The sequence below is a fragment of the Daphnia pulicaria genome, chromosome 1 (assembly GCF_021234035.1).
Source record: "Daphnia pulicaria isolate SC F1-1A chromosome 1, SC_F0-13Bv2, whole genome shotgun sequence".
Taxonomy (NCBI): domain Eukaryota; kingdom Metazoa; phylum Arthropoda; class Branchiopoda; order Diplostraca; family Daphniidae; genus Daphnia; species Daphnia pulicaria.
This window is the reverse complement of record NC_060913.1, coordinates 32,531,372-32,549,793: the sequence shown is the minus strand read 5'-3', so window position 1 is coordinate 32,549,793 and position 18,422 is coordinate 32,531,372. Positions and strand designations below refer to the sequence as shown.

The 18,422-nt window shown below is 40.3% G+C and overlaps 4 protein-coding genes across 5 annotated transcripts; all 4 read right to left on the bottom strand.

The window, feature by feature from the left end:
• Positions 1–258: 258 nt before the first annotated feature.
• LOC124321296 lies at positions 259–4,016 on the bottom strand. 2 transcript variants are annotated; one of them, XM_046784218.1, is made up of 5 exons: positions 3,895–4,016; positions 2,576–2,731; positions 1,961–2,104; positions 1,117–1,307; positions 259–1,021 (listed from the first exon to the last, which is right to left on the bottom strand). In XM_046784218.1, exons 2-5 carry the CDS (start codon positions 2,726–2,728, stop codon positions 850–852), a joined length of 660 nt encoding a protein of 219 aa, XP_046640174.1. In that variant the 5' UTR covers positions 2,729–2,731; positions 3,895–4,016; the 3' UTR covers positions 259–849. The 2 variants fall into 2 exon arrangements, with proteins under 2 accessions (XP_046640174.1, XP_046640175.1); XM_046784219.1 differs by lacking the exon at positions 1,961–2,104 and adding an exon at positions 1,480–1,608.
• Positions 4,017–8,198: 4,182 nt separating this feature from the next.
• On the bottom strand, positions 8,199–11,297 carry LOC124326378. Its single transcript, XM_046785164.1, has 3 exons — positions 11,023–11,297; positions 9,170–9,632; positions 8,199–9,038 (listed from the first exon to the last, which is right to left on the bottom strand). The coding sequence occupies exons 2-3, from the start codon at positions 9,589–9,591 to the stop codon at positions 8,933–8,935; spliced, it is 528 nt and encodes a 175-aa protein (XP_046641120.1). The 5' UTR covers positions 9,592–9,632; positions 11,023–11,297; the 3' UTR covers positions 8,199–8,932.
• Positions 11,298–14,013: 2,716 nt separating this feature from the next.
• On the bottom strand, positions 14,014–15,247 carry LOC124321950. The gene is made up of 3 exons (XM_046784255.1): positions 14,976–15,247; positions 14,718–14,873; positions 14,014–14,599 (listed from the first exon to the last, which is right to left on the bottom strand). Exons 1-3 carry the CDS (start codon positions 15,245–15,247, stop codon positions 14,398–14,400), a joined length of 630 nt encoding a protein of 209 aa, XP_046640211.1. The 3' UTR covers positions 14,014–14,397.
• A 1,191-nt stretch (positions 15,248–16,438) lies between these two features.
• LOC124321037 lies at positions 16,439–17,565 on the bottom strand. Its single transcript, XM_046783953.1, has 4 exons — positions 17,293–17,565; positions 17,000–17,219; positions 16,795–16,917; positions 16,439–16,722 (listed from the first exon to the last, which is right to left on the bottom strand). Exons 1-4 carry the CDS (start codon positions 17,447–17,449, stop codon positions 16,617–16,619), a joined length of 606 nt encoding a protein of 201 aa, XP_046639909.1. The 5' UTR covers positions 17,450–17,565; the 3' UTR covers positions 16,439–16,616.
• Positions 17,566–18,422: the final 857 nt, after the last annotated feature.

Sequence of the window (18,422 nt, the reverse complement as noted above, 5' to 3'; positions counted from 1 at the left end):
TATCAACCCCACACCGCATGCAGCGAGACGAGCTTGAACGCCGTTTTAAAAACGAACAATTTATGTCTTGCGCTAAACTGTGACTGAAAAGTAAACATAGCACTTTTCTGTCAAATGAGAGGAAGTTGAAATTGATAGTTTCCTGTCACGTTTAGGAAATTGACCCTATGGGAAATTATTGGCGGCAGTAAATAAATAACCTTCGTCTGATTTTCCTTTTAGAAATAAGGAATCTTGAAAATTTTCTTTGGATTTGTGGATCAATATTTATTAATGGTTAAGGCATAATTTTATTATTTTTATAAGTTATTAAGAGACACAACAAATAGCAATTAGCACACATAGGAGACAAGATCAAAATTCCCGTTTGAAATCAATACTGTACAGAGATCGTGGCCTTTCACAGTTTCTTATTGCTACACATATACCGGATGATAGTTTATCATATAAATTAAATAGTATAAGTTATTATTGAATTAATTAAACTGACGACAAAGAGTCGATATAATAAAATAAGAATGAGTCATCATAACAAGTGTGAAAGCAAAATGAGTTAGAGAGTCGAGACAAAGTGTCGAGTGACAATCACTCAAGTATCTTCCCAGTACCTGAATGAAGGGCAGTCACACTTGAACACGAATTACTTCAAAGTATAGCTGGAAATCATTTTTTGAATATGTACAGCTGTTTCTGTTTTTTTTTTTTTTTTATGTCGCGTCTACAATCGTTCATTTTATAAATAGAGGGAAAACACTGGAAGAAAAAGATTCAGTTATTAAATAATTAAAAAGGGCGTCTATCTTGTTATAATTGGTAATTTGATTTGTTTTGTGTTGGAGCGGTTCGTTGTTATTCCGACGATTGGATGAATTTCTCTATGCTGCCCTTAGTCATGGAACATTGGTCGTAGGCAGCTTTGCAAACTTTTCCTCCCTTGCCCTCGTTCCAGGCCATCAGGTAAGTTTTCGCCCGTTTGTGGTTCTCCAAGCGTTCAGTTAGCGCTTCGTGAGCGTCAGCCGAGCTGCAATTCGATTCGGTCAGCGAAAAATTCAATCACACTCTTAGGAATCACAATCGTTATAGATATAGACGCTAGAGAGATAGTCGTATAGATACCCGAAGAAAGAATCGACCGAGTGTCCGAAGCTCTTTTCCGGGAATGTGGCCGGCATCTTATGGCCAGCGCCGATCTCACAGATGATTCTCTGGCGGCAAGCTGGCTCGTAAACTTGGGCGCGCTCGAAGCTGCGATGCATGTTACTGAGCATCAACGACAACGATTCAGTCCCGTCGTCGTTCAACGATCGCTATACGTTTAACCCAAATTGTATCGCATTATTTCGGAACGGAATTGTAATAAATTCGAATCATGATTTTGATCAGAAATGATATGAAACCAAATGCAAAATGAACTAACCGTCGTCGTTGGAGTGTTCATTTCTGTCAATTTCTAATCGATTTTAATAGATAAAAAGGTACCTTGATTTTGTTATCAGAGAGTGTGGTAACGTGGGCCCAGAACATGGTGGCGGCCGCCACACCCAGTCCCAGAACGAGAAGACCCGACAAGTTTAGGGTGTAATTGAGCGACGACGTCGACGGTGACAGCTGATTTGACAGACATCATTCAAATTAAAGTGGATTGACATTGACAAAAAAAGGCGTTGTTTTTGCTTTCAACAATATAAGAAGTCGGTCATCGTCAGTCGTCAGTCGCGTCACACACACATACCAACCAAGAATTACGTCAGAGCAGACAGCGAGGATTGGCGCAATTTGATTGTGAGGCATATTCGTCCGGTATAGTAGATGCGTCAGAAAGTCATAAGTAGAGTAATAAACACTAACCTCAAGAATTCGGTGGTCATTGGTTAATTGGGCATGCGTGTAGCCCAAGTGGGAAAATTATTTGCACATTTTATCTAGTCCGCTTGTTTTTTTTGTTTTTTGTTGTTTTTACCTTGAGCAAGTGGCTACGGCCGCGTGATGTGCTGTCCAATAAGTTATGCGTGTAAGCCCAAATGCAGACGGCCGCCGATAAGGACATGCCCAACAAGACGATGCCGCTCAGGTTGAGCGTCGAGTTGGAAGTCGCTCCGGTCAGCTGATCACGCGTGCATTTTCGCCAAATAATGGCGACATTAATAAGGAGGTAACGTCAAATGACCCAAACCAAATAGTTAATTACCACTCGACCACCACACACAACCGGTGTACGGTATATGCCTTTTCGCTATTCGCTTGTGTTTGTTATTTCACAAATAATAACCACTGCTGTCGAGTCAACTATTATTATACCGGGATATCACACACTGGTGCTACATGCATACCTTATTAGACTCAGTTACCTGGTAATTGTTTTTTATCCTCAACCAGCAAGTAGACAAAAATAAATAAATAAAAATAAGCAAGTTAAGCTTTTGACGAATTTAAAGTCGTGTGAAAAAGGACGTCTTTCAATTGTTTCTTTTACGCCTAGATTAGTGGTGTCTTTTTGTCATCGTCGTGAAAGTATACTCACTTATTTGAAAATAAATTTTAAAACAAAAATAATGAGGGGAAATCATATTATTACCGAAATAACTCCGTAGCGAGCTTCCTCCTCCATGTTGCCATCGTCCGGGTAAGTAGGAAAAAGGTTTTCAGCATTGGCTCCGTTCACTAGGGCGGACAGGCCAAACAGCATGAGGGCCACCGTGACCATCGCAATTCTTTCACCTCGTGCCATGCTCTGCATTGTAGGAAAACCAAAGATATTCATTTCCTTTTTTATAGATTCATATTGTTTTTTGTTTTTATTATTATAGTGTCGTGAGACCGAAATTTCCCTCGAAAAATAGTTAACACGAAGAAATAAAAAGTCGAAAAGTTCAAGAGAAACAATGGGCGCGGAATATAATCAAAGACGGAAGTGCACCTTCAATTCCTCAAATTCCGTTCTGAAGACGACGAGGATAAACCTGAATTAGCGCAGACGGACTTGTGCATGTCATTTCTTTTTCGTCGCTGTCAACCATCAGGAAACATCCTCAACAACCAAAGTAATTTCACTCGAGTACAATTATGCAATTATATGTATACGTTGACCGCAATGGCGCCAGATGTTTCTTTCGAATGCTATACCCGTCTATTTATTGTGCATATCTAATGACTTTTTTTTTTCGGTACCTAGGCCTAACGGATTTTTCGTTTGTTCGTTCGCAGAAGAAATTTAGAGGTCCCCGCACTGGATAACAAAAAATAAAATAAAATGACGGACGGTTTTGATTTACACTGTCGGATTATTTGTTGCATCACGGCGCGATCTCAATCTGACCGCGTCGTTACATTGTTTTTCTTTCGTGACCGTATCACCCTGACAACAGCAGCTGCCCGCCAGTGTGCGGCTAGTTCACGCTCCGTGGAAGATACCTTCGTATTATAGCTGCATGGCAAAAACTATATGGCTCGATTGTTTATGATAATAGCCAGCTCAAACACAGTGGGGGTTTACGTCATTTCCATAGATTGTGCAAGTCGCTCTCTTTCAACAGGTCCAAAGATCAATGGCCGGGCGCACGATAATTTTTCTTTTTTTTTTTTTTTTTGAACAGTACGTACGCAAGAAAAACTGGGGATAGGGTTTTCTCATAATACAAATCGGAATTTTGATTTTTTTTTTTATTATTATTTTAATTTTATTGGCCGACGCAATTAAAAATATCTGCCGGTTTATTAACAACTAGAAACCGAATCGAATCTTTGAGAACCGAATTACAGTTATTTTCAGATATTGGCAATTTTTAGGTTTGTTTATCGATCCCCATCAGCCCATCCCCATCCGTAAAATTTCAGTTATTAGAGAAAGTTTCATATTTCACACATTCCGGGAGAAAAAATAACAGATTTCCATACCTTGAGTTAGAAGGGCGTATATAGAATCACCACACGGAGGTAGCTGACGATGTGTTGGACGAATGTTTCTTTGCGATGAAAATTGGGGATGGAATCGGCACAGAGACTATGATGCGGATGACTCGTACAATCGAATGACAAAGAAATGTAATGCATCCGGCTACTTTATATAGGTACGTGTGTCACATTTGTCGGATGTACTCGTCGCGCAATGTGCGATACCATAAGGATATATAGCGAAAGAAGGACAAATCAAGTTTTTCCTCAAATAAAACTCATAAATTATTGGATAGGGAGCAGCTGTATGTGTGCTGCATCTATCTTCTTTGTGTGTGTGTTTGTATGTGTGTGCTGTGTTAACGGTAACTCATGCAAGAAGAACATAGATTAAAGTCAGTTGTTTCTGTGGTTTTAATTAAAAAGTCTAGCAGTTTCATCTATATACTGGATATGGCAAATTCATCTGAGCCAAACATGGAAACAGTAAAATTACCTTTGCAGTATAGGCTAGTACCTTAACCGATTCGGTCCAGGTAGTTAAAGGTTTATATGTAGGATAATAATTTGTGTTTGCCTGCTGATTATCCAATAAAATCTTAATAACGTTGTCTAATCTATCGGCCAAGACACAAAAGAAAAGCTAAAATAATTTAGGCATTTGCGCAAAGAAATCGTCTTACTCATAAAGTTTCATTTATATTTTTGTTATTAAATTTTTTTTAAGCGGATACATTTGAATTTCTGTGTTAATTTGTGTGTGCTAAATTGTTATTCTCTTCCTCTTCGTGGATAAATGTGAATTCCGTTGGGGTATTATCAACTTTCCCACTTTTGTCCTTTACCCTTGTCAATAATAATACCATTTGATCTAGGTTATCTGGTCGTCTTCCAACTCGACGTGAATCGAACAAAAGGCATTGGAATTTTTTTATTTTACTTAAAAAAACAAATTGGGAAAAACCCCTCATTTTCACAATAGAAGCGCTCTTTTTGTAGTGCTCTCTGAACGACAGTTTGTCTTTCTGTTGTCTACTCTATTTGACTTTGATCGTTCTCTTTTGTCATCGTTATAAATACCGGTGAACTATTGAAGTAGGCGCTTCTGGGTGATAATGAATTGATAATGTCAGACTCATCTTACTGTTCTGTGTCGTGAGTCGATCACTGTCATAACACCGTGGTCTATAGGTAACGGGCCCGTAAAGGAGGACGTTCATGCTTTAAAACAATGCAATTGTATTCCATTTTTGCAAGCCTGCTGACAGCCATCGCTTCTGCATCTACTTTGTGTTTTTTTTTCTTTTGAACCAACTTCCTGCATTTTTTTACTCGGAGAAATAGAGTGCACATGTTGTTTCCTTGTTCACAAGCTCGCGTAATAACAAGGAAATCTATCGCAGGATCATTACGAAAGCTCTGCGTTGTCATACCAACAACTTGTGGCAGGTGTACTGACACATCATTACATATCCAGCGGAAATTCTATGCTCCGTTCGATGCGGAAAGCGAGATCATTATTAATTATATACTGTCGCACTGATGAAATCTCCGCTAAGACGGGTACACATTTGTTGTATGTCGTATAGTTGCATATAATAATCACAAGGAAATCTGTCTGTGGAAAATATTCAGTCGGTTCCTCCTTAGAGATTAACACTATCTACCAAATTATTACTCTAAGATTCGTTTATTGGGTGCTTAATAAACAGAGAATTCAACATATTTCAGATGGGAAAATCAGTTCAAAGTCGTTGGCAGTTTTCCAGAAAATAATTGTTTATACCATGTTTGGTAAACTTATACGCCGAAATAGCTCAGTTGGGAGAGCGTTAGACTGAAGATCTAAAGGTCCCTGGTTCGATCCCGGGTTTCGGCAAATGTTTTTCTTGTTCCAACTAATTTTAATAAATTTATTCTACGTATTGTTCTACCTTTAATTTAATAAGGAGAAGTTAATCTAAGAGATATTCACTAGACTTCGTTTAATAAACTTAATTTCTTAATTTTTTACTCTATTTTTGTCTGCCGTTTAACCTTCCAAGCTCGCTAGTAGGAAGCCATAAAAATGAGCTACGACGAAAACAAAAATTGTAATCTAAAAATTACTTTTAGATCGATTTTATATTTACATTGTAGTGTAAAGTATAGTTATGCTGTAGTAGATCCAAAGCAGTTAGTTGATATAAATTCAACTATTCTTTGAATATGTTGCATGATATTTTTTGTTTAACAATAAATTATGAACGAACGTATGTCAACGATATTGCTGAAGTTGATGGATACTGATGCTGAAACGAATTTTTTTCTTTACATCGTAGCTAACAGTTTTGAGTAATGCAAATCTCAAACAGCTATTTTCAATGGATGGATAACATCCGCTCTTGATAACGTTACATTCACGCTAGCTGTTCACGTGGTGATGCGTTCACTTAAGAGATGGCGTCTGCTGCTCACATGTGTACCTCACTCTTTGCGCTGGCATTCGTATAACTTCTTACTTATTATCAAATAAAAACTGCATACACAGATCATGAAGCGAACATTCCGTTGCATCCTCTAAAAATAACCGCCGGCTATGAGTAGGATTTGATACGCAATCTTAAACGACGAGTTTACTTTCAATGCTGGAGGAATGATTTAGTCATTCTTCCAATTTTACGACCACCGGGCACCGGCTGCCAAGTTGCGCTAATGACGCATACCGTTCGTCTGTGGGGATTTCTTATGTTCTACTGCAGTGCGCGGTAGGGGGTATGCGATATCTTTCTCATCTGTACACATTGCATATAGGCCCATTCCATAACCAAGTGGATTTTAATGATGGAAAGGTAACAAAAAATCGCCGCTAACGAACACGATTACAATATAAAGTCGTGTAGACTGTCTGAGCTGAAGCCGTCAACCCCGTTGGCTCAACATGTTCACAATCTAACAGTCGGCATATCTGCAGCTTTCATGCAACTGTGACCTCATGAACGGATTCCGCTTCCCCAACAGTCCGTCCGTTCGGCTAATCAATTAGACACGACCAACGAGAGAGCGAAAATCGACGTCAAAATCTGTTTATCCTATTCCTCTTTATTCATGAGACAAATTGGCCGACGTAGCACGCTCACTTCTTACACACTCACGATCTTCTTTATTTACGTTTAATGACAAGTTTCTTTTTTGCGAGAATTTAAAATGATATAACTGTGAATACAAATAGTTTGATGGATACACCAACTATTTGGCCATTCGTCTCGGCGTTTATTAAGGGTGGCAAGGAGGGGTGTTTGAATAAATCAGCAGTCAAGCGATAGCAACAGACAATCTGTTAGACAATAGCACCCCGACGAAGGAACACAAAATAGGAAAAAAACGGTAACAACAGAGAAAAACGAATAAATTCGGGTCATGTAATTGGCGCTTGTATAAGCTCTTTTGTGTGAATGATGGTGATTATTTGGGGCCACCAGCCGCGTAACGAGAACGCGGAAACGATGAGTACACCTTCCTTTTTATTTTTAAGAAAAATGATTTTCCACAATAGAACAACTCGAATCCGCACAAGTCTTCCGCGTATAAAAGTATTGTGTTAATGCGGAAAACATGAATTGGGCTCTTTTTTAACCTCGTTCTCTTGTATTTCCTTGTCTTCCTACATTTTATAAAAATTACAATTAAGCAGAAATAAGGAAGCGACATAACGGATGTCAGATCCTCTCCGATGAATAAGAATGACGACTCCGTCCGTCAGCCGACATGGCTCTAAGTATTTTATTGACCTTTCGTAGACGCGGATGTACGGACGCGGAATTCCCAATTTGTCGAACTCGACACGGCCGAGCGACACTCCATTATTTCGTTAGCCCACATTTTTCGGATTAAAGCGGTTGTTATATATTATCAAATTCATTTCGTTATAACCGGAATGAAATAAATACAGTTGTTTTATGGGATGTATAATAATCTGTTGTATTGCATCAGTTTCATCTTCAAATGTACATCAAAAAGAATCATCTCATCTTGATTAAAATATACTGTATAGAATTTTCCTCGTTTCTTTCAAAATTCAATTTGGTTCTTATTATATTAGTTCTCGTGGTAGTTGTCATCTGGGAAATTAGCCGTGATTATTGGGGTCGTCCGCTAACTGTTAGATTCCATAGAAACGCAGTAAAAAAGAATGAAGAGAGAAAGATCAAACAAAACCGTGTCTAGGAAGAAAGCTCGTTTTGTATATGAAATGGAATTTCGTTAGTATGTGCGTTAAGCGTCGGTTAATAAATCGTCGCGTTAAAAATTGTCCGGTCAGTCCCGTGTGTCGTCTTGTCGTTCGTGTATTAGGCGTTAGCGTTATTATAATTTCGTCGTGAAGAGAATGGCCTTTTGAGCGAGTCGACAGTGTTTGTTTGTGGAATGATGTTGTCAGGTCACAAAGTATGGTAGAGAAGAATGCAGGCAAAGAAAAACCCAAGGAAAAAAGAAAAACAGAAAGATCGGTCGATCAACAAAAATCCGTCAGAATGAGTCTGGAAAAGAACAAGAAGGTCTAACTGTTGGTCGTCTCGTCTGTCGAAAGGAACTAACAATCATGAAAGGGAAATGTATGGGAGATGTTATCATTCATTCTTCCTTGTCCTCTTTCTGGGGGGCGAAAATGCAAACAGAAAGAGAAAGAAGATGAACAAAATAACTCGGGGGTGAAAATAAAACACATTGGAGTGATACAAGAGAGATAGGATAAGAAGAAGAGGGAAACCAAAATGTGTGTCGCATAAATTTGTCTCGACACGCAAACAAAATATTCCTTATACTGGAAAAAAAAATAAAAACCGTTGAATAAGTTAAAACGAAGAATTCTAATAGATAAACAATCAGTCAACATTGAAATAGGATAGTGTCGAAATCTTGATTAGATTTGCACAAATTGGGGAAATAAAAAAAAAGGAAAATGAACTAAAACAAAAAGGAAATCTGTTGAAATGTATGTCAGTTGGTGTATAGTATAAGTTCATTTTTTATCCAGCAGAGAGATCGTATAACTCTGTTTCATTCATTCGTGATGCTCTTCCTCGCTTCGGCTGCTTCCGGCGCCCATCTCGTACTTTTGGTAGCTCTTGGACAGAGCTTCCATGACGGGTCCCATCCAGCTCAACGACCTGTCATTTTCCGCCCAAGTCCAGCAAAAAAAAATCAAGATGTACGTCATTTAGACAAAGGAAAATGGGCACCACACCCTGCCAGTAGTCAACGACGTCACTGCACGCAAGAGAAATGATCAATTTATTACCGTTTGCTGTATGACGATCCGCCGTAAGAGGAACCATAAGACGGTGGTGGCGAACTGTCATAAGTGGTTCCCGTGTAACCTTGCTGATCCGTGTAAGCGTAGCCGTACTCCGGCTCTTGGCTACCGATGCCGATGAGACCCAGCAAGGGGAGAAGGATGGCGGCCAACACCAGGGCCGTCAAAGCGGCCAGCAAAGTGTACTGGAGGGATGTGGCGTTGAAGGTGAACGACAGCGATCCGTCCGAATTCAAATTGACGAAGGCGAAACGCGCCGTCGGCTGGACATCTTTGGTGGAAACATCTTCGAAATCTTCGTCCAGTCCGTTGTCGTCGTCCAAGCTGCTGGCCGTAGCTCTGGCGCTGACTGAGAGCAACAGCATCCAACAACACAACATCATGGCTACGCTCCATTTGTGCATCATTTTGTTGTTCCGGCTATTTGTTCTCCTGGCCCAGTGTTCAGCTTCCGTTTCCGCAGTGACAATGAAAATAAGAAAAAGAAAATAACCGAAAAAAATTCGACTCTTTAAAAAATCATTGACCCGTATTGTTGTTGTTGTTGGTGTTCGGCTGTTTTCTGGGTCACAAGTCAAAAGAATGAAAATTTGTGGCCAACAAAATCAGGGAGGATATGGATCTCTTATAGCCCCGGCTCGTTGGGAATTCCATATTCACCGGCTGTATTTATTTTAAGACGGAAGACGAACAACAAGAGGGAGGCGACGGGGGCAGGCTTTCAAGAAACGGATACGCCCTTATGATCTATCGGCTGCTGTGCTAAGTCTATTTCAGCCCGCGCTCTGCTGCGACGGTGACTGTAGGTCACCTCCTCTATAGACAGGTACGCACCGTACATACAGAAATCCCTTCAAAACTGTAAAAAAATCTAACTGAACCGGAAGAATCTGCTCCAGGTTTCTTTTCATCCGCTCTGAGAAAGGAAAACAAATAACAACCCACAGCCGAATGCCCTTTTTGTTTTCTTAGTCCTTTGAATTATCCCGGAAATCTTTTTTTATTTTGTTTGTTGATTCATTTGGAAAAATTATTAAATTCCAAGACGGTGAACAACACACAAGAGCCGGAATTTTTATTTCTTTCTCTCCGTGTGTGTTTTACTCGGAGTTAAATCGTTAAGTTATGGCACGAAACTGCTGTGTTTTGTGTCTATGTTTGACAATGGTCATCCGATTTAAGTAGTGGGGTCCCACGAGTCCGTGCTGTTCATGCGCAAGTCTATATCTTGTTAGTTTTAATTTTTGAAAGGGCGTAAAAGGTTCACCAGAAAACAAAAAAACAAAAAAAACAAATGCCGGTGAAAAAAAGAAACAACAGCTGGGCGGGTGTTTCGGAAGCTTCCGCTGGCGAACATACCGAAAGAAAATTCAACAACAGATTCCATCCGGTTACGAGAGCTAAGGGTTGAACATGTGGTCATGACAGTTGGCCATATACTTAGACATTTTGCGCCCGACTCGTAAGGTAACAGTTAGATCAACGACTCGGGAGTTTGCCTTATTTAATTTATTTATTTCTGGAGAAAACAAAATTTACGGGGAAGGCCAAACACACACGCTGGTTTGGCAATAGGCAAATGAAATGAATTTGCAATGACTTTCAAAACAAAGAAGATGGGCAGAAACTGCAGAGTGTGCATATCTGGAAATATTCTAAACTATAAATAATGACGGCATCTCACCGATTACCAATGAATATTCTATTCTCAGAAGAGTCAAGTCACTCGGCAGAATTTCGAACGAACCAAAGTCAAGTGAAAACTAATGCCTACGACCTATGTGAAATATTATTCACGCAAGATTTTGAACTAACAAACAAATAATAAATAGACTTACCGAATTTGGAAAGATGGCGCGTAGATTGATGAGAGACTCAAAAGGTGAACCCGAGGAAAAACAAATCAAACTAGATGATGAGTGCTCGCAGTGTTCTTCTACGACGTGTTGAAACAAGAGAAAATTGACGACGGCTCGGCGCTGAATAATGATTCAAACAAAATACAACGACTCAAGTTTTCTGTTTTCGTTTTTTTTCCTTTGCCTTTCGTCAGCGTCGATATATCAGAACTGCAATGGAGGAACCGAGACGAGAGTTTGATGCTGGGGCCGGCCCCTAGCCGAGCTTTTTAAAGGGCAAGACACGGCAGGTCGACCGACCGTGGTCACGTGACGAGTCTCAGCCAATCAGCGGTTTCCTTCTGGGAGCTGTGATTCCCGCAAAAATAAAAATAAAAATACAACGAAGCTTGTGAAGCAGATGCTTCTTCTTTCAGGTATAGCATATAGTCTATATGCAGCTGATGACGATGGCTGTCAGCGGCGTGAAATCCTTGTTGTCCGGAGCTCAAAAGTTCTGGAGCGCAGCGCGACGACGCTGCACACGGCCCCGTAATGAGACGAGAATCGCTTTTCTCCTCTTTTCTTGTTCATCTTCTTCTTTTTTTTTTTTCTTCTTCTCCTTGTCTTCACTGTGCACATTGTGTTTCGTTCATTTGCATTACATCGCTAGCCATTCCAAAACACCGGTAAAGTCCCACCTTAACTGGGTTGAACGCTCCTTCGTCTAGCTAGTCCTTTTTTTTATGGCTGGCCCGTGATTCTTCATTCAATCAATGTAGGCTTGTTTCTATTATGAACGATTATTTGAAAAACAAAACCAAAAAAGCAATGGTTCCGACAGAAGCGCTTTGAAAAGAACGTAAACATTGATATTCTTCCAACTCTTCTGAAAAGAGCCAGTATATGCATGTAATAATAATAACCTAAATTATGTTTTAAATGACAATCATTATTTCTTTTTCTTCAAAATTAATTGTTCTTTTTATTTAAATAATTACTAGCTGCATAAAAACCAATGGTTATTCAGACAAAGGGCTAAGTGTTGAACTGAACTGTTACTTTTATTTTTAGATCAGACTATAGAAAAACGGTTAGTTTGCTGTACTGGAACTTCTTGTGAGAGAGAGAGAGAGAGAGAGAAAATAATTTTAACAAATTCTCCGCTCATGCAAATATAGCAGCCAGCAACTGTAACAGTATACGGTGACGAGAAACGTGAAACCATAACGATACGTTCGATTGCCGCCGTGCCGGGAGAGCTCGGTCACTGGGTAAAGCTCGCTGTCGTCGCTGTCGTCGTCCCTTTTGAAGAAACTCAGTCAGTTGTCTCATCATCATCAAGTGGCCTGTAGTGACCGAGATTCTTATTTTCTCGTTTTCTTCTTCTTCTTTTCTTGTACTATTCTCATTTACCGAATGATGAACGAAAGCACCAAGAGGCCGTTAAAAAAAAAAGAAAAATACTGAGAAACATACCGTCACCGTCTGCCGTGCTGCTGATGGCCTGCCACACTGGCAAACCGTCAAAAAAACCAAAAATGCCGCTACAACTAAATGAACAAGAACGAGTTCGCAAGGTTGAAAACAATTTACTTTTTTTTCTGTCATTATATTTCTCTTAACCGGTGTAGCTTGTGCGATGATTGACGTCATCCGATGTCACGTCTTCGGTTGATTTGGTACTTCATTTACCATAGCGATTGAAATTGAACAAAAAATCAATAATTGCGACTTGAATATTGTTTAATAAAACAAATTCGACAAACTGCAGTTACGTCAGTCGTGTTTCAGTGATTTTAATTAAATTAAAAAAAAAAAAAGAAAGAAAAAAGAGGAAAGCGGGTGAGAGTTCAGTCCCGCCCAGTAGCAGAAAATATTCTAAAGGGGCGCTGGCTAACGGTAGATTCTATATCTTCTCTGTGTTCTCTCCCGTTCACGACAACAAATCTGTGTCAATCTAATGGCGGCGTCCCGGAGGAGAAAAATTCTGACGAAATACTGAGACCAAGGAATGTTGGCTATTGTTGGTGTACATTACGTATAGGTTACATTACACACTATGGCGGGTGTCTGTTATTACCCTAACAATATGTTAATGCTTTCCCCCTTTTCTTATATGAATTCGGCTGACTCCGAAAGGATAGGGATCATTCCCTTGCCTTTTATGCCTTGCGGGCCCTGCGTTGAATCACGAGACCGTGTTATGTGGCGATGGCACGCATGTGCCACCAGCAATAAGTCCCAAAGCTTCGGACCTCGTACCGAAAGAAAGGGAAGGAGGGGGCGTCTATTTTTGTTTTGTTGCTTTCGAGAATTTTTTACATACCGGTGAAGCAATAAAGTTCCCGGACTCGACAGATATTGAATGTAATAGGTTATGCTATCGCACCATTCACACCTCTATCCTGCCGGAGGTCCACCGCGGGTCTGTATACAGAATTCAACGTTCAATATGCAGTCCTAACAAACTGGCCAGAGTTTGAAAGTGATAGGACTTTGGCTTCGTTTGCCACAAAACGGTAATCAATTGTGGAAAGAGTTCAAAGTAAGTTTTTATTTTTCTTCAAAGGGGTCATCACAGGGCCGGTCGTTATGTAGCTGCTTTTATACCCGACGACAGTTCCATCATATGGAAATAGAAAGGAACGCCCCATTTCCGTGTAAGCGCATATAAGAACATATAGGCGTGATTCCTAAAGAGAAAAAAAATGAAGATTCACCTTTCCGATTTGATTTATAAAAATTTCTTTGCTTTCACATTCCGCTTAGTATAGTAGGATTCAATTGTAGGATAAAACGGGTGATTATTTTAAGCAATTTCGTTTCCTTTTTTGTTTCTTTACTTTCATTGTTATCGACTTGCAACCGCGTTCGATTTGGAAATAGTGAAATACAGTCTGTGTGTTGTGGGGTATACGAAGGTGCATGTATCTTTTGCCAAATTTACTCTTGTACTTTTTCAGACGGACCAAAATAAGCCCGGGAGTTTTTACCGTTACGAATGACATCTTTAACGGACCGAGGAAAACTGCCGAAGTCACAGCACGCATGTAGACTAACAAATTTAGAAATAAAACGTTACCACTTTACAGATGTTTCAATCAATTATTCCATTCATCATCATTTATTACGGAATGTTTGAATATAAATTCCAATACAAGACGGTATAGTGAATAAATGGTGACCCATATTACAGTATAGCCTTTGCGACCCGGCCAAGTTGATCGCCCTATTCATTGATATAACATATGACCCATTGCAAGCCAGTTTTTTTTTCTTTTTTGTAATTATCCTTCCACCAGTTTCCTGTCTTGAATGCACTTCCGTCTTACACCACTGACACACAGACGCCCAACAATTGATAATCAATCGTCAAACAAAGTTAAAGTATCGGTCGTTAGTCGATTGAAAGTGTCGCCTCTGTTGCTCGAGAATCCGACGGACTGGTTTGGTCATCATTAGAAGTTGTCCAACCGATTGCGGACATTCAGTTTGATAGCGGGCTTGACAGCTCTCCCCTCCCAGTCCGTAAATGATGTCATCTTTGTAGCGCGCCACTCCGCGGATGTTTCTACTGCACAAATCAGCACGCAGAGGGAGAAAAGAGATCGTCAACAATCAAATTTGTTAACTATTATCGATTAATTTACAAAATTAATCTCAAATTTGCTCATCTTTCGGCAGAGAGTGACCTGATGACACGGACGACGGTCTGGAGCCAAGCCGGTGCATAAGGGACGAAACTGTGAACGTGACACAAAATCTTCCGGCGACAAGGATCTCCCAGGTCGTTCATGAATTCGAAAGCTTCTTCAACGTCCAGCGGATCGAGTAATCGATGCCACCAACTAAAAAACAAAAATCAAATTAAGCAATTATTTCTCAACTGAGTGACTGTGCTGCGCTGTGCTGTGAGGATTTGGTCTCACTCGACTGGAAAAATATGCCACCTAGAATTGTGATCGTCGTCGGAAGAGCGGGCCGACCACGCCGAAGTGAATTTGGGCACAAAGAGGCCGGCCACTAGGATGCCAGTGAAGGCGACGACCAGAACGAGGCTGAGCGGCCCTGCCACACTGTTCTGCAACGTGTTGGCCAAGTTGACTGGCGTGGAAAACTGGAAACCGACATCGACCGGCTGGTAGGACTCATGACGCTCTTTGGTGGCCGCAGCCCCAGTCGCCAACAAAACGCTTACACACATGATCCATCGGAGCGCCATTTTTTGAAAGATGCGACTCACTACTGAAGGAGAATGACACAAATGCGGAATCAAACCGAAATGACCGAGCTTGGTGTTATTAGGGCCAGTGTAATCGATCGCGGTCAAGGACCGCGGTTGCTTTCTCTCGGGGTTATAATAGTTCCTCTCAACAACCAGACGGGCGAAAAACAAATAAAAAAGGTGAATGTTGCGCCAAGGACGGACGCTTATTTATTCTGGCTAATTATCATGAATATAAAGGAAAACTTTATTCTTGTACAGAAAGGGATGAATAAACATAACGTACATTCAAAACAGGTTAATGGAATATTACATTTTTGTCCCACGCCCGGGATCCCGGAAAGAATTTCATTGAATGAGGCTGGCCAGCAAAGTTCAACATCTATTTGCCAATTTCAAAAATTAAGAGATATGTTCAATTTTGTCTAGGCGGACAGGAATTATGGCTGTGTTATTATTTTAACAGTTTAAGCGGTTTAAGTTTATTGTGGGGGGGGGGGGAGCGACATATTTCCAATTGAATCTTTTGAAAACGGGCAATTTGTATCGCTTAATTTATTGTGATATCGGTTTATTCTCGAGACCGGTACGGTAGGTGGTACTTTTGTGTATTTGACCGAGGCCAAATGGCATTTTGAATTTTTTTTTGAATTTTGGCTTGGACAATAAATAATAATAATAACCAAAAAATCCGTGATCAATGATATAATTTGTAGAAAAAAACTCACCGAATGGGATCGATCGATGTCGGGAATGTACGGTATGCATTGGTGTGATATACTTGTACTCGGTATGTGATAACTGAATACGTTGCGGTTCTATAGCAGGGAAGATAGCCAGTCTTTTACTAAGGAACTCCCATAGGGATTCCCCAACAGAGCATATCAATGCATGGTATTATTCGCCGATGAAAGTCTCATATTAGCGCGTGAGAGAACCAATGATATTATTACATTAGTATGGGCTAGCTCCGCACACCACCTGGTGGCAGATGGCGAAAGTTAATATTTTGCTCGCTCGGGGAATCGAACTCGGGTCCCCAGACGCCAGGTTGTCATAGGCGACGCCTTATTCGAATCACCCGTAAACCCTATATGTAACAATTACATTTTTAATCTAGTCAAAACAATTCTAAAATGTTAGATCTAATTAAATATAACAACAGACGGGCGAAAAAAAAAAGCTAAATACGCCAAGGACGGGTTTATTTTATTCTGGCTAATTACATGAATATAAAGGAGAACTTCATTCTTTGTACAGAAAGGGATGAATTAATAAATATAACGTAGATTCAAAATGGGAATAATAAATTATTGGAACGAACAGGATTCACATTTTCGTTCCGCCCGGGATTCCGGAAAGAATTTCATTGGATGAGGCTGGCCAGCAATTTTGTCACGGTGCATTGGTAATAAATCTGGCTACAGCTGCCCGCTTCGCGACTTTGCGGTTCCAGACGCAACATCCTTCGTCTGTTTATTTTTGTTAAAAAAGAAAAACAAATTTAATTAAATGTTACGTCATAACATGAAGAGATCAGTTACATCCATCGTGGGATCCACTTGTAGAATTTGGTCGTCGAAAAGTAGCTTCTCATTTCGCACAGGCCTCGTTGATAGCAACTATCACCAACCTTGCTAGTTGCCTTATCATGAATGGTTCTTAATCTGTTGATGGAAATCAATTAATTTTTTTTAAACCAACTCGAAAAATTTCTGAGATCTAAATTCTTAGGATGGTGATTTATACTTTTGAAATATGTCATTCACATCAATTTTTGAAACCTGGAGGGCTCTTTGGACGTCGTGCTCCTTAAATTCAGCTTCCGCCTCGTCTCTGGAATTTAAATAACTCACGCCGAACGTGTAGTAGAAGACGGAGAGGACCATCCAGAAGGAATAAGCGAACCAAAAGGCCGAAATGCCTCCAAAGGCCCCTTTGTAGATTAGGATCAGGAATTCTTGCGCCTCTATTTAAATCGGAAGTAAGAAAAGAATACTCTGTATAGGCTTTTTAAATTCGTGTCAACTTATTCAACTTACTGTCGATGTTAGTTTTGAACTGATTGAAATTTGAAATTGCCACGGTCGGATCAAACGTCGGTTGATCGGCCGCTATAAGTGTCGCCCCAACGGACGACGATGCCAGGAACATGAAAACTGTCACAACGAACAACGCGATCTGCATATTCGTCGTCATTTCTTTACGAATTGGAAAAAAGAATATCGCAGGGACTAAATGGATAACCAAGCACCAAACACCAGCAGCGATCGAGAGGGTCAGACGTCAACTAATGTCCATCGAATGGGAAAACGGACTCATCATGAAGATGTCGCGATCCTCCCTGTACGTGATCCACCTACCGAATGGCTAAAAACGATGAACAGAACACTTCCGGACATTTCTGTTCATCTCCTAATTTCCAGATTCGACAGGACTCTATCGTCACAGTTTGGAAAAAAAAAAAAAAAACGCGATCCGTTATTGTTATAGACACAAGTCGTTAATTCCGCTCACATACGAGGTAAGGTCAGCGCCGTGCTTGTCGTAGCGCAGGTGGTGAAATCATTATCAACTTTCTTGGTTTACAGAGTTATAACCGACGTCAGTCACAGAAATGAACACAACAAAGAACCTAACGGAGGTTATTGTCGACTTGACAAACCACTATAAGCAAACCTATATTTAAGTCTAATCTAGTCTCTACAATGTTCCCGATTTTTCATTTTTCAGTTCTTTGATGTATACTATATGTTTGGACAACACCTTTCGTTTTATTATCAGTCCGTTACGGATGCTCATATTCACTATCGTTTTTCCGTCTCGCCTTCGAGTCTGGTTTGGTCAATCTAAGAATATTCTCCCACGCTCTTTATCGCTAATCTCGAAATGCGGTTCCTCAATTAGGAATGAAAGCGACGGGCAAGGTGGGTGTAGCATTAACATACCGGTATAATACTGCTGTCGATTTCCACGTTGGCTGATGGGCTCATTCCCTTTTGGTCTGTACGACTTTTTCCGTCAACATCCCGTTGACCGTATAATAACACTGTCTTACGCTTAAACAAATCTGCTGTACTATTGTGACCGACTTATCTCGACTCGGTTGGCCAACCGTTCAGGTCCGATGGAAAACGCGTGGCTTCTGTAAAGGTGTAACGACAACTCGCGG

Excerpts from the sequence above, each read along its gene's own strand:
- LOC124321296 (XM_046784218.1), bottom strand. The coding sequence starts at position 2,728 with ATGGCACGAGGTGAAAGAATTGCGATGGTCACGGTGGCCCTCATGCTG. Across the intron at positions 2,105-2,575 it reads CTCGCTACGGAGTTATTTCG|CTGACCGGAGCGACTTCCAA; the intron begins GTAATAATATGA and ends ACGCGTGATCAG. Across the intron at positions 1,308-1,960 it reads GCCGTAGCCACTTGCTCAAG|CGATCGTTGAACGACGACGG; the intron begins GTAAAAACAACA and ends TTAAACGTATAG.
- LOC124326378 (XM_046785164.1), bottom strand. The coding sequence starts at position 9,591 with ATGATGCACAAATGGAGCGTAGCCATGATGTTGTGTTGTTGGATGCTG. Across the intron at positions 9,039-9,169 it reads GGATCGTCATACAGCAAACG|GTCGTTGAGCTGGATGGGAC; the intron begins GTAATAAATTGA and ends GGAAAATGACAG.
- LOC124321950 (XM_046784255.1), bottom strand. The coding sequence starts at position 15,247 with ATGGCGCTCCGATGGATCATGTGTGTAAGCGTTTTGTTGGCGACTGGG. Across the intron at positions 14,874-14,975 it reads GACGACGATCACAATTCTAG|TTGGTGGCATCGATTACTCG; the intron begins GTGGCATATTTT and ends TTTGTTTTTTAG. Across the intron at positions 14,600-14,717 it reads ACCGTCGTCCGTGTCATCAG|TAGAAACATCCGCGGAGTGG; the intron begins GTCACTCTCTGC and ends TGATTTGTGCAG.
- LOC124321037 (XM_046783953.1), bottom strand. The coding sequence starts at position 17,449 with ATGACGACGAATATGCAGATCGCGTTGTTCGTTGTGACAGTTTTCATG. Across the intron at positions 17,220-17,292 it reads GTTCAAAACTAACATCGACA|AGGCGCAAGAATTCCTGATC; the intron begins GTAAGTTGAATA and ends CGATTTAAATAG. Across the intron at positions 16,723-16,794 it reads AAGTGGATCCCACGATGGAT|ACGAAGGATGTTGCGTCTGG; the intron begins GTAACTGATCTC and ends AAAAATAAACAG.